At 32.8% G+C, this 14,372-nt stretch overlaps 1 protein-coding gene across 1 annotated transcript; it reads left to right on the top strand.

The window, feature by feature from the left end:
* Positions 1-8,229: 8,229 nt before the first annotated feature.
* On the top strand, positions 8,230-13,387 carry LOC107624675 (inositol transporter 1-like). Its single transcript, XM_088499391.1, has 8 exons — positions 8,230-8,371; positions 8,459-8,529; positions 8,843-8,857; positions 8,899-8,925; positions 9,137-9,472; positions 9,625-9,732; positions 9,979-10,800; positions 12,968-13,387. The coding sequence occupies exons 1-8, from the start codon at positions 8,230-8,232 to the stop codon at positions 13,385-13,387; spliced, it is 1,941 nt and encodes a 646-aa protein (XP_088355517.1).
* The last annotated feature ends 985 nt before the right edge of the window (positions 13,388-14,372 follow it).

Below are 14,372 nucleotides of genomic sequence, written 5' to 3'. Positions count from 1 at the left end.
TTTTTTAAAATGCACAAATCATTAGGTAAAGATTATTTGCGGGATCTTCTAACTTCTAAGAGGCCAATGTTGTGATGCATGCTCCAAGTCTCCAAAATTTTTCTTGAGCCTTGGAATTTTTTTCAAAAGTTGTTTATATGGGGAATAGATCCTCTTAATTATTTTTTTCAATTGTTTTTTCAAATGTGGTATTTACCATTCAACATGTGAGTTATATATTAAAAACAGTCAACATGATCAAAGTATACTGGATACATTAAATTTTAGTTTTGATAGCTTTTCCAATTGCAATTTTAAGTGTGTGACTCGCAAAATAAAAATTTTCTTAATTGTAAACAGAATATTAAATATAAAAAGGGAGAAGGTAGAATTAATTAGAAAATGCACACTAATTTTTAAAACTAAGGTTGAGATTTCTAAAATTTGGATTAAAAAAAATTGTCAGCGCAGTTTGCGCAAAAACTTAACACAATTTTATGGATGGATTCGAAAGTGAAGGTGACTTGGAAAAAACAACAAAATGGAAGATGACGCTGCGATGAATCATAGCTTTTAATTTTTAAGTTACGATAAATAAGTGTGAACCAAAAATCTCAATATACCCCATGGTATTCCCCTGAAAATGCATCTAGAAGTAAAAGCATTTGGAGTTAAGCTATAGAAGGAACAAGGAATCAATTTAAAGGGACAATCTAAATTTACATCTTAAAAGCATAAAAATTAAATATGCCTACTGTTATAGGAAATCCAATTATTGGTTCTTTTTCCTGCTTCAAAGCAAAAAACCAAAATTAAGGGGGGAAAGGTACATATAAAAATGTCAGACGCTAGTAGTGTCTCACATTATTGGCACTTAAAATAGGAAACTGGACAAGATCTCCAATAGCTGGAGAGCTCTTTCATAACCAGCAGCATAACCACCTCTTGCACCACGGCCTCGGCCAAGGCCACGCCCACCTTGGTTATAGTAAGTCTCACCTTGGTTGTTATTGTTGTTGTTGTTGTTGTTGTTGTTGTTGTTGTTATTGTTGTTGTTAGGGTAAAATATATTTTTTGTCCTTAACATTTTCAAAATTTTTCAAAATGATCCTTAACGTTTAATTTGGTTCAATTTTATCCCTAACGTTTGAAATTGTTTCAATTTTATCCCTACTACAAATTTTTATGGTCAATAGTTAGTCAAATTTTCTTTTTCCAAATTTATCCAGTTTTTTATCTAACTCTAATCCTAATTAACACACTAAATTCCTAACGCATCTTTAATTTCAATCCTACCTAATTTCAAATCACCCAAAATCTAACCCTTCCAACCCTTCGTCTCACTACCACCATTGTCGCCATCATCGTCGCACGTAACACTGCCATCATATCACCATTCTTTGCTCACTACTAGACTCACCACTATCGGTCCATCACAAAAGCTTTTTGCCTAAATATCCAACCTCAATCCATTAATCAACAACAATTCATCCCACCCAAATCTTCACCACTATAGACTTACCTCCATAACAATAGCAACTACCCAAATCTCTACCCCCTTCCATTAATCAACAATAACAACAACCCACCAACACAAATTTTCACCTTCACCCATAATAGCAAAAACATTTTTTTTTTATTTTAAAAAATAAACTAGCTTCACAGGGAGAGAGATAAAGAGTAGAAGGATGAGGCAATGTCATTGAGAGAGGGTGAACCAAAGGCGACCACAGAAGGGAGGACGAGGGCCGGAGAGTGAAAGGAGGTAGCGATGGTGACAGAGGAAAGCTGAGTAAAGGTAGAAACGATGGAAAAAGGTGCGATGGCACGACACATATGTAGTGTGAAATCTTTTCTGCTTCACCAGTGATAGTGATAGGATGATGATGACGGAAGTGGTGACGAGAAAAGGCGCCTGCGATGAGAGAGACGCTAAGAGAGGTGGCAGCGGTATGCATATGGCAAGAGGAAAAAGAGGAGGGGTGGGGTTGGTGATGGAGGTGGTGGGATATCTAAGGTTGCAGTGAGTTGGAATAGGTTAGATATTCGGGTTAGATTAAAAAAAGGAGGGTAAAGTTGGAAAAAGAAAATTTGACTAATTTTTAACAGTAAAAAATTTGACGATAAGGATAAAATTGAATTAAATTAAATATTAAGAGTCATTTTGAAAATTTTTGAAAATGTTACGGACAAAAAATATACTTTACCCTTATTATTATTATTATTATTATTATTATTATTATTATTATTATTATTATTATTATTATTATTATTATTATTATTATAATATAGATGCCAATTGTAATTAATCGTTATTTTGTAATTAAAATGCTTAACATGAGTAAATACCCATAGTCGTCCCTGAGATTCACGCAAATATCCATAATAATCCCTAAGATCCCGATTTTCCCATTGTAGTCTTCCAGATAGAGCTCCGAGCACTCAAAGTGGTCCCTAGCCATATTTCAGGTGATGAGTCATCACCGGAACGCTGATGTGGCCTCAGATTGCCACGCTGGAGGGTCCAACGGCTAGCTGAGCTGGCTAATTTCCAATTTGTACCCATGTTGGTCCTTCGTATTATATGTAACCATAAATCCCCAAATTTTCATATAATTCATCTCCTCTTCGACTTCATCTCTTCTTCTTCTTTTTCATACCCTTGAACTACACGTTATGATCTTCGGGAATGAAACTTCACCACCTTCCCAGCCATCTGTAGCATCATCATAAACAGAACAATGCCATAGTTAAAGGAGAACAATGCCATTCAGTTCCTAAAAGAAGCAATCTAGGAATACTGAGGGTCAAGCATATTGGAAAATATCAAAATAGAAAGTAACAAACCATTCTCCAAACCAAGTCTTCAGGACCCAATGGTTGAGCTGGACAAGGATACAGGAAATGCCTTGAGTACTGGAAAACAAAATAAAAGCAATTAATGCTAAATAGGAAAGCAAGACATTGAACTAAATATCAATTTTAGAAAAATAACAAATATGCAGGGTGATTAGTGGTTATATTGCACGGGGCATAAATTATGTTTAAACTTGCCATTGGCATTGGGAAACAGTAGAAAGTTTTTGCAAGGTTTCAGCAGTAAAAGACTGTACATAACCCAGAATACAAACCTTGGAAAGATTTTGTTGCATTTCTTTTATACGAGCAGCACTAATGCCTTTCAAAAAATTTAGAAGTCAACCTAAAGGATTTGAGGTACACATTGGACCACAAACTATTTGGAAGAAGAGTTTCATGGTTTTTCCTCCTATAAGGATCAATGCAGTTGCAATTCCTACTGATAAATAAACAGTTGGAAAGAGAACAAGCCACACCCCCAATCTTTCACCTGAAAAAGCAAGGTTGAAACCTTTTCAAATCATGCAATGATAGTTTTAGGACTGTTATATGCATATAAATCTTCAATTAACTTGGTTTGAGTACCCAACATAGTTTTTGAGGATCAATTATATGTAAAGCATTTTTGCATTATTAATTATGCAACTTTACATCAGATTATAATGCACTTCTTTAAAAACATATAAAGATATAAAACAGTATGGCATGAAATAAAATAGAGATTTTGCAGCAAGGTCTACTTTCACTATTTCTGTGCTAAGAATCAACTCTATACCTGCAATCAAACATTTAAATTTGCATTTGGAAAATCATTGTTAGGGACCATTTTTCTAATTTACTCTTGTTTTCACTTAGCATGAGAGCCTAGCTGTCCTTAAAACTATCCAATAATTGTGATGAACCAAACGTAATAATCACCTTTCCCATTATACCACTCAGGAAGCAATCTTTCTCTTCCACTTCCAACACAAACATGGAAACCAGGAAGTCTAGCAGGGGCTGCAAAATCCAATTGTCACATCAAGATAATTATAGCATAGAGGGAGAGAGAATATCACAACTTACACTCAGGAAAAAGGTAAGTCTTGCTTAGTACAGGACGTTCATAAGGTGCTACCTACAGAAAATACAAAAAGAAAATACAAGGAAACATGTATTAAGACAAAATGTAAAGAAAGCCTACTAATACATTAAAAAAAATTAATCACCACAAGAAAACATATTTTTCCAATCCTGCATACAACTCCCTGTTTCATTCAGGTTAAATAGAGCAACCCTACAAACCCCAGCCAGCCTTCAAACCCTAGACACTACAATGAGACCAAAACTCCAGAACCTCAACTATACTAACAACTTGCATATCATCAACAAACACTGTATTAAAAAAAAAAAAGAAGGTTACCTTGAGTCCGATCACAAAGTCAGAACCTCGTGCTTATGGTGGTGAAGGAGGGGAAGAACGATAACAATTTCTAATCGGATTACTTCTTCTCTCAAATTTTCCTAAACCCAGCGAATACAACCCTATGGCTACGCCATTGATGGGGAGATGAAGAAGAAGTCAGAGGGTGGAAGAAGAAGAGATGAGTGAAGTGAAGTGTTTGTGTACGGCGTCGTTTTTGGCTTTTAAGGGCGCCAAACCCAAAACGACGATGTTTTGGACCCCTCCCACGTGGCAATCCAAGTCCACATCAGCACTCTGGTGATGAGTCATCACCTGAAATATGGTCAGGGACCAGTTTGAGTGCTCGGAGCTCTATCTAGAGGATTACAATGAGGAAATCGGGATCTTAGGGATTATTATGGGTATTTGCGTGAATCTCAGGGACGACTATAGGTATTTACTCTGCTTAACATAGTAAATTCAATTAATTAAGGTATTGATTAATGGAATACCTTTTTCGAAAAAAAATTATAGTACAATAGAATTTTTTAATTAATGCCACCTATTTAAAATGGGTGGCATGACACCTATTCAAAATAGTTGACATGACACAACCGAAAGTAATTATATAATATAAGCTCATCTCACAATAATTTAGTATCAACTTTTATATAATAAAAATAGATGGTGCTTATACATAAAAAATAAGTATAAATTGCATCATATATTCTCTTTATCTATCTTAAAATAGAAAAATATTATAAATTACTTTTAATCAATAAGTCTATCAAAGTTGTCACATGATATTGTGTAGTCAAGTGAGAATTATTCATTTTATCTTTAGTAGTTTTTAAACTAATAAAAAAATATGAAACCGTTTCTAGATACAAATACAACTATTTCAGCTAAAAAATAGGCAAAATATCTAGATAAATTTAAACAGATAATAACGTTTGTCATAATATTTTGATTTCAAAATTAACATGAATGTAGAATATAAGATAGTTTTAGTTATATTTTAATAAATGCAGTTTTTCATAATAGTTTTTTTGCTATGATAATAAAAAAGGTAATTCAAGGGTAAATGTTGTCTCTTGTTAAATGGTACTTGCTCAAATTGGTTTTAACATAAGAGTAAGAGAGCTTGAAAGATTTATTCATAAATCATTAAACATGTCTATAAATTCAACCATTCATAATATTTAAAGAAAAATCTTTAAAAGGATAAGATTTTAATATAAATATATTAATTTAATTACAAACTATATATAACTATTAATGAGTAACTGTTATACTTGAAAATAAATATAATTATTACTCCTTGATTTCCTTATTTTTAACATTGAAAAGAGTTAAACTTTATATTTAATTAACTTTATAAATTTTTATAACAAAATTAATGTATTTTTATTTAAAAATTCAAAAAAATATTTTATATATTTTTGTATATGTCCATGACACAGGTATATATACTAGTAACTAAAAATAATAAAGTATAGAGTAACTACCCATTCCGTTCCCTAACCATTTTGGTTACGGACAAACCGCACCCTCAGGATTTGAAATTAACAAACCGGCCCTCAACCTCTATTGAAAATACCCATCATGACCCCTGCAACCGGAAGAGAAACGGTAGAGTTTTGATGCGTCAGTGGCTAGTCCACGTGTATATTGTGCGTCCATATTCGGGACTGATCGACCCCTGCACAGTAGCCAAAACGGCGACATGTGGTTTAGGGTGTGTTTCCAAAAAAATCCTTGTCTTCTCCTTTAAATTACAAGTTGTCCTAACACATTAAAACTCTTCGCAGGCATTCCCTCCAAAAAGTGTTTGGAACGTTAACAACGTGCGACGGTGGGCCTGTGATCAGTGTTTGTCGACGACAATTATACGACAAGGTGATTTTGTTGCAACGGTGAGTGATGGTTCCTCCTCTTCTTGTTATTTTTTTATTTTTTATTTTAAACCAATTCAATGACGTAGATCACTTGCATTTCGAATAATATAGTAGTTTATAGTAGCATGATGTTAATACATGTAATGTATTGTGGTTCGTTGGTAAAGAAGTTTTTTACATCGAGCATTGGGGATTAGGGAAAATGTAGAGTTGGTAGTGGGTTAAAATATGATCTTGGTTTCTATTTAATAGTTAGTGAAATGCATGTGACTTTGATTGCAAAATGTGTTTGAAAACATACTGTGAAATTTTTTGAATTGAAAAGGTTTTACAAAATTGTTAATAAGCATTGTAAATGTGATGCCGATGTCTATTTTCATTGTACCTGTGTTTCAACATGGTGGCCGATTTGTGAGAGATGTGAGTGGAGTACTGAGTTACATAGGTGGGAAGGTGCATAAGTTTCCCCATGGATGTAAATTTTGTGAACAAGAAGGACTTAGAAGAACTGTTTAAAGGGTTGGGATATCAGGAGTACAAGACCATGTATTGGTTGGATCCAACTGTTAGAGTGATAGAGTTTAGATTGCATATACTGAAAGGTGAAAAGAAGATTAATGAGATGTGTGAGTGCACCTTGAATAATGAAGGTTGTTATGAGTTCTATCTCTATTTTGAGCATCCGATTTAACAACCAATAGAAGAACCTGAACCTGAACATGTGTCTGTGACAGAATCTTCTTCTTCTTCATATGATAACTACGAGAGTGTCGAGGACAAGGCATATAAGCCTCATCCACCTGGTTATGAGAGTGAGAGCAATGAGTCAGAATCCTCAAGGGAGAAAAAGAAAAAGTTTGTCACCAAAGAAGAAAACTGTGTCACCAAAAACTATTGCAAAGAAATCATCTAAGAGGTATGCTGGGAAGAGGAGAACTAGACATGTCTTGAGTGGTTCAGCTGAAGTTGGGTCTGGGTCAAGTTTTGGAGCCAGTGAAGTTGCTAGCAGGTCGGGGATACGAATTAGGCCTCATAATGCACAAAATGCTGACGAATCAGGTCAAGGTGGAAGTGGGCCTACAAGGGCTGATCCATAAGCCTAACTGGTAGTAGTAAGTCTGAAGAGGACATCATGTATGACTATGCATCTGAAGATATGCACACTCCTGTTTCATTAGAGGATGAGAAGGGTGTAGTGGGATCTAATTTCAATGAAGAGAATGACTAGGAAGAGGTAAGGTTTGAACCTGGAATGCGGTTTGCTACCCTGGAAAGTTTTAAGATGGCTCTAAAGGATGCCTTTGTTTGGGAAGACAGGGATTGTATGTATCTGAAGAATGAAAAGGAGAGAGTGAGGGCTAGATGTGCAGATCCAACTTGTCCCTGGTTGATTTATGTTGCCAAGAACTCTGCAACCATTGTACATAACCCAAATGGTTAGTGACCGAAATGGGCATTTACTCTAAAATTTATCATTAAGGATAAAAATGACAACACCCACATCTTATATGTTAGGGTGACATCATATTTTGATTTTCTTTTTTTGGCTAAGCTGCAATCCACCTAGCACTAAGCAGTAATACCTGTGTAAATGTGTAACACTTCAAGTGAGAAAAAAAAAGTCAAAAATAGATGGAATGAAAGCTCATGCATTCTTATTATTTTATATAAATACTTTCTTTTTTAGTTCATAATAACTAAAATACAAATACAAAATAATCTAAATTAAGGTAAGGGAATGAAAAAACAAGGTAAGGGGTTCACATATGTGTTCGAAATTTTGAATACACCTGTGTTGAGCTGTAGAGGAACGAGGGAAAGGGGATGGTCAGAGGTGGGACAAAAATAGAAATGATAAATAATTCAGGTGTAATTTTGTGGCAACATGAAAACAAATTTTCTCATAAAAGCCGAAAATGTTTGTTAAGTTGTTACAAATACAACAAACAAGAAGTTTCCATAAGCACTAAATTTAATAACTATCAGTTCTCATATAAACTATAAAGTGTTAATCGATACTCATTGCTTTTTCATTTATTATTTCAATCTGCACAAATAGAACACTTGCAATTACATGATTAAGCAAGTAATGCAACAATGGTGGCTGATATGGGCATGTCCATGAATGCAGGAACTTCTGACTATTTGAAGAAGTATCCAGAACGTAGAATATCATTTTTTCAAAGCTCTTACATTGTTGGAGTTTCTTTTGCTGCTGGCATTGGTGGTCTTCTCTTTGGTTATGATACTGGTATATACATACCCGTATATATTATAAATGCATGCATTTAAATTAATAACATTTCATACTAAATATCCAAATTGATTTAATTTGTAGGTGTGATATCTGGTGCTCTCTTGTATATAAATGAGGAGTTTGAATATGTCAAGAAGAGCTATTTACTTCAGGTAACATATAGAAACAAAATATCTTTGATTTAATTACTATCAATTTTATTATGTGTATATTCAAATCAATTACTATGCTATTATATAGAGAGTACTTAGTATTCTTTAAAAAAAATATTATCCTATTCTAAAAAAGATTTAGTGTTTGATAATTAATTTTATGTTAGATTATTCTATTAGTCCATATAATTTGATTGAATTTGTAATTAAATTTTTTTATTCAAAAAAACTAACTAGGTCCTTATACTAATTTTAAATTTGTAATCATATTCTTACTATTCTAAAAATGTTTAACTTAACAGAATAAGATCAGGTATATTCACTACTAGTAAGATGCATGAAAATATTTTTTTAACATTTATGGTTAAGAATGATCTGATTACAAGTTTAAAATTAGTGTGGGACCCATTTAAAAAATTTTAAAATATGTGAAGAACCTAATTAAAAAATTAAAAAAATTATAAAGACTAGTAGTTAATTTAAAATTTTACTATTTAGTTGAAAAAAATCAATAAATGCGGCTTACTTTTTGTGTCTATGCAGCATTTTTGAATTACTATAATACATGGTTATCATATTGTATTATTTTGTATATTCTGTCTTATAGGAGATAATTGTTAGCATGGCCTTGGTTGGAGCAATTTTTGGCGCCGCCATAGGTGGTTACATTAACGATGTCTTCGGACGTAGGATTGCTACAATCATAGCAGATCTTAGTTTTATCATTGGATCAGTGATAATGGCTCTGGCACCAAATCCTATGCTTATCATAGTGGGCCGTTTTTTAGTTGGCTTGGGTGTTGGTTTTGCCTCCATTACTGCTCCTTTATATATTGCGGAAGTATCACCGTCAGAAATAAGAGGAGGATTAGTTAGTGCCAATTGTCTTATGATTACTGGTGGTCAATTTCTTTCCTATGTCATCAATTACGGCTTGACAAGAGTAAGCTTCACTAACTTGCTAATTAACTAATATATACATATATATATATATATATATATATATATATATATATATATATATATATATATATATATATATATATATATCTTCAATTATAATTTATAAACATCGACTTATGTATGCGTATGCAGGTTCCAGGGACTTGGCGTTGGATGCTTGGACTTGCAGCTACACCGGCTCTTATTCAATTGGTTCTCATGATATTTCTCCCCGAGTCTCCTAGATGGCTCTACCATAAGGTCTATTATATATAACAGTTATTGGTTTCTTTTAATTCAAAATATTATCGGTGTAAAATAATTTTATACATAAACATCACGTCAGAAAAAATAATTATTCTTTACATTGATAACATGAATGTTTATCCAAAAAAACATATTTGATTAGAAAATTATATAAAATATTTTATACTACCAATATATAAATATTAAACTCATATTATGTATATGTGTGTATATAACACTTTGATTCATTTGAACTTGCAGAATAGGAAGGAGGAAGCTACCACTGTGCTTTCCAAAATTTACCCATCACCTCGGTTGGAGGACGAAATAGCAATTCTTGAAGATCACTTGGAGCAAGAAAGCAAGAACAAGGTCAAGGTTAAATTTAGTGATGTGTTCAAATTGAAAGAAATCAGATTAGCATTCATCTGTGGAGCTGGACTTCAAGCATTCCAACAATTTGTTGGAATTAGCGTTATAATGTACTATAGTCCAATAATAATCCAGATGGCGGGCTTCAAGTCCAATGAATCAGCATTGTTCTTGTCACTTGTTGTTTCAGCCTTAAATGCCGCTGGCACAATTTTGGGCATTTACCTAATTGACATCGCTGGGAGGAAAAAGCTTGTTATTGGAAGCTTGTCGGGTGTGGTTGGAGCCTTGATCCTCCTCTCTGTGTCTTGTATTATTATAGGAAATGGGAACAAAAGACAAGTTTTTGGATGGCTTGCTATTGCAGGTTTGGGTGTGTATATTTTATTCTTTGCACCTGGAATGGGACCTGTTCCTTGGACTATGAACTCAGAGATATACCCTGAAGAGTATAGAGGGTTATGTGCTGGCATGTCAGCCACAGTAAATTGGATTAGCAGTGTGATAATGTCAACTAGCTTCCTTTCAATGGCGGAAGGAATTGGACTTGGCCAAAGTTTCTTGATTCTTTTGGGAGTAGCTGTTCTTGCAATAGTATTCGTAATCATTTATATGCCAGAAACAAAAGGATTAACTTTTGAAGAAGTAGCAGACATTTGGAACCAAAGAGCCTACGGAAAGGATAAAAATATAGAAAGCATCGTTGAGAAAGCAAGTGCATGATTTTTAAAATGCACAAATCATTAGGTAAAGATTATTTGCGGGATCTTCTAACTTCTAAGAGGCCAATGTTGTGATGCATGCTCCAAGTCTCCAAATTTTTTCTTGAGCCTTGGAATTTTTTTCAAAAGTTATTTATATGGGGAATAGATCCTCTTAATTATTTTTTTCAATTGTTTTGTCAAATGTGGTATTTACCATTCAACATGTGAGTTATATATTAAAAACAGTCAACATGATCAAAGTATACTGGATGCATTAAATTTTAGTTTTGATAGCTTTTCCAATTGCAATTTTAAGTGTGTGACTCGCAAAATAAAAATTTTCTTAATTGTAAACAGAATTTTAAATATAAAAAGGGAGAAGGTAGAATTAATTAGAAAATGCACACTAATTTTTAAAACTAAGGTTGAGATTTCTAAAATTTGGATTAAAAAAATTGTCAGCGCAGTTTGCGCAAAAACTTAACACATAATTTTATGGATGGATTCGAAAGTGAAGGTGACTTGGAAAGAACAACAAAATGAAAGATGACGCTGCGATGAATCATAGCTTTTAAATTTTAAGTTACGATAAATAAGTGTGAACCAAAAATCTCAATATACCCCGTGGTATTCCCCTGAAAATGCATCTAGAAGTAAAAGCATTTGGAGTTAAGCTATAGAAGGAACAAGGAATCAATTTAAAGGGACAATCTAAATTTATATCTTAAAAGCATAAAAATTAAATATGCCTACTTTTCTAGAAAATTCAATTATTGGTTCTTTTTCCTACTTCAAATCAAAAAACCAAAATTAAGGGGGAAAAGGTACATATAAAAATGTCAGACGCTAGTAGTGTCTCACATTATTAGCACTTAAAATAGGAAACTGGACAAGATCTCCAATAGCTGGAGAGCTCTTTCATAGCCAGCAGCATAACCACCTCTTGCACCACGTACTACAAGAAAATGGAATATTTGTAACAAAAAATTTGTATCAAATTTAAAATTGTTACAAAAAAAATAGTATTTTGTAATAATAATTAGTGATTGTTACAAAATGATAATGTTTTGTAACAACATTACAAGTTGTTACAAAACATGATAATATTTTATAACAACATGTTTTATTTTGTTACAAATTATGTTAGTTTTTGTAACGAGATGGTGTCTTGTTACAAAATATTGTAATATTTTGTAACAAAAAAAAATAAGTTGCAAAAATTCAAAATATTTTGTAACAAAATATTTTTTTGTTTCAAAAACTCCAATTGTTTTGTAACAAAACAACTTTCTGTTTCAAAAACTCCAGTTATTTTGTAACAAAAAAATAATTTGTCATAAAATTCAATATTGTTTGTAATAAGTTAATTATTTGTCCCAAAATATAAGTATATTTTATAACAATTTTTTTTTTCAAAGTGTAAATACTTTAAGAGTAAAAAAAATTGTGTATATATTTTTTTAAAATAATTTTATTTTATTTCAAAAATTAAAATTTTTTATATAGTGTGTAAGACGTAAAAATTTTAGAAGATCTTATTAAGAGTTAATTTAAATTTATTTATCATTAAGTATTTTAATCTCTGAAATTATTCTATTAAAGATAATTAAACAAATTCTGATTAATTCAGTTTAAAATAATTTAAGATTTTATTTGATTTTATAATTATTAAATTATTTTTTATATTTAAATTATAAAATTTAGCAAATGTAAAATAATAAGAACTTTATATGATTTGGTTTAAATATTTTAGATTTTAGAATTTAATACTTTAATTTTTATAAACAAAGAAAATTAATTATATTATCTCTAATACTTTAATTAAAATATTTTATTAAAATTAATTTGTAAATTTATGATTAAATAATATTTTTTTTAAGATAAAGAAAGTTAATTGTATTACCATGTATTTTCAATTAGAGTAATTTATTGAGAATCAGTAAGTATTTTTATATCAGAAATAATATTTTAAAGTTTAGAGATTAAGTTAGTTTTTCAAATATTAATACTTTATACTCTAATTTTATTAAAAATATTTTACTCAAATTAAATCCAAAATTTTTAATTCTATACACAAACTCTAACCCTTTTACCCCATCGTCTTACTGCCATTCACCACCGCCATCCCTTCCCAAAAACCCAATACTCAGCTGCTTTTGAAAACAAACGAAAAGAAAGAAAGAAAGAAAGAAAGAAACAGAGGGAGCGAAGAGGAGAAAGGGGGAAAAGAAAGGGAGACGTCGTCGCTGTTGCCACCGTCGAGGGAGAGAGAGCACGTCGCGAGCCAGAGACGCCGCCAGGGAGAAGAGGAGCCGTTGTGCTCCGCCGATGACCAGCCGCCGTCGAACTTCGAAGAGAGAAAGACAGTGCACGAAGATGAGAGAGAGGGGAAGCCGATCCTATCACCGCCGCCGCACCCAGTCGCCGTCAACGTTACGAGAGCTCGTCGCCGTCACTGGCGAGAGTCGTCGCCGCTGCTGTTGCTGAAGCCATTGTCTTCGTTAGTTACTCAGTCTTGTCTCTGTTTTTGGTCCTCCTTGTGTGCCGAAGTCGCTGCTGCCGTGATGGGTGGTCATGGGGTTGCTTGTGCTTAAACAAAGCTATTACTGCTGCTGCTCCCTGTCGTTTGTTCCTTTCAAGTTTTAGTAAGTTCTCCTTGTTCCAAAATCCTTATTGTTACCATTCTGTTTTTATGGTTGATTGAGAATGCTGAGACGTTAATATGTTAGGGTTATGTCAATACCACTACAAATTGTTCACTGGCATTGCCGTTGCTGATCCGATTTAAGGCTATTGCTGCTGCTGCGGGTTAGAACGAAGTTGAAGTCATGCTTAATTTTGTGGTTTTCGACTAACTAAGGTAGGGGATTTATTTTAAAAATAAATGTTTTAAGTTATGAATGCCAATAAAATTAAATGAGTAACTGTAAATGGTTTATGATTGCTTTGTGTGAATAATTGTTAGTATTGAGTTGAATCATAGCTGTAATTGGTGATTGGTTTAATGATTTAATGTAATGATTGTTGATGATGTTGTGTATTTTGAAGTTATACTTGCTGCTAGTACTTGTTGATGTTGATTTTGTGTATGGAATGTTGCTATGGCTACTGGGAATTGATTTTATGAATTAGAACTTGAGATATGTTGTTATAGATGAGATGCTGAAGAATGGATGCTGTGATAATATGGTTACGTTGCACCTATGATATGAAATTGTGATATATTGAATTAAGAGTTCTTGGGCAACTTTCGTTAGTCAAAAGAAAGTTAGAAATATGGTTTTAGATGAATCTTAGGCTTGAATATAGGAATTGGTATGTGAGGTTGTTGGAAATACTTTGTGCAGAATTTCTGCAGAAAACTGCATAATTGGCAGCAGAACGAATGACTTTTTGGGAGTAGTCCAGACCTAATTTTTAGATGAAACTATTTTTCTGTAAAACTTTAGTGTGTCTTGAATATTCCATAAAAATTTCAGGGAATTTGGCCAAGTGGTTTGGAAGATATGATTTTTGAAAGTTTAGTGGTTGCTGCAGATTTTTCTGATTTTCTAGTTCTGCAGCACCAACTTCCAAACG

The sequence above is a fragment of the Arachis ipaensis genome, chromosome B9, assembly GCF_059453495.1.
Source record: "Arachis ipaensis isolate K30076 ecotype BB chromosome B9, ASM5945349v1, whole genome shotgun sequence".
NCBI lineage: Eukaryota > Viridiplantae > Streptophyta > Magnoliopsida > Fabales > Fabaceae > Arachis > Arachis ipaensis.
Note: the sequence above shows the minus strand (reverse complement) of the source record. Positions and strands in the feature narration are given on the sequence as shown.

Excerpts from the sequence above, each read along its gene's own strand:
- LOC107624675 (XM_088499391.1), top strand. The coding sequence starts at position 8,230 with ATGGGCATGTCCATGAATGCAGGAACTTCTGACTATTTGAAGAAGTAT. Across the intron at positions 9,473-9,624 it reads TCAATTACGGCTTGACAAGA|GTTCCAGGGACTTGGCGTTG; the intron begins GTAAGCTTCACT and ends ATGCGTATGCAG. Across the intron at positions 10,801-12,967 it reads TAGAAAGCATCGTTGAGAAA|AAAGAAAGAAAGAAAGAAAG; the intron begins GCAAGTGCATGA and ends ACAAACGAAAAG.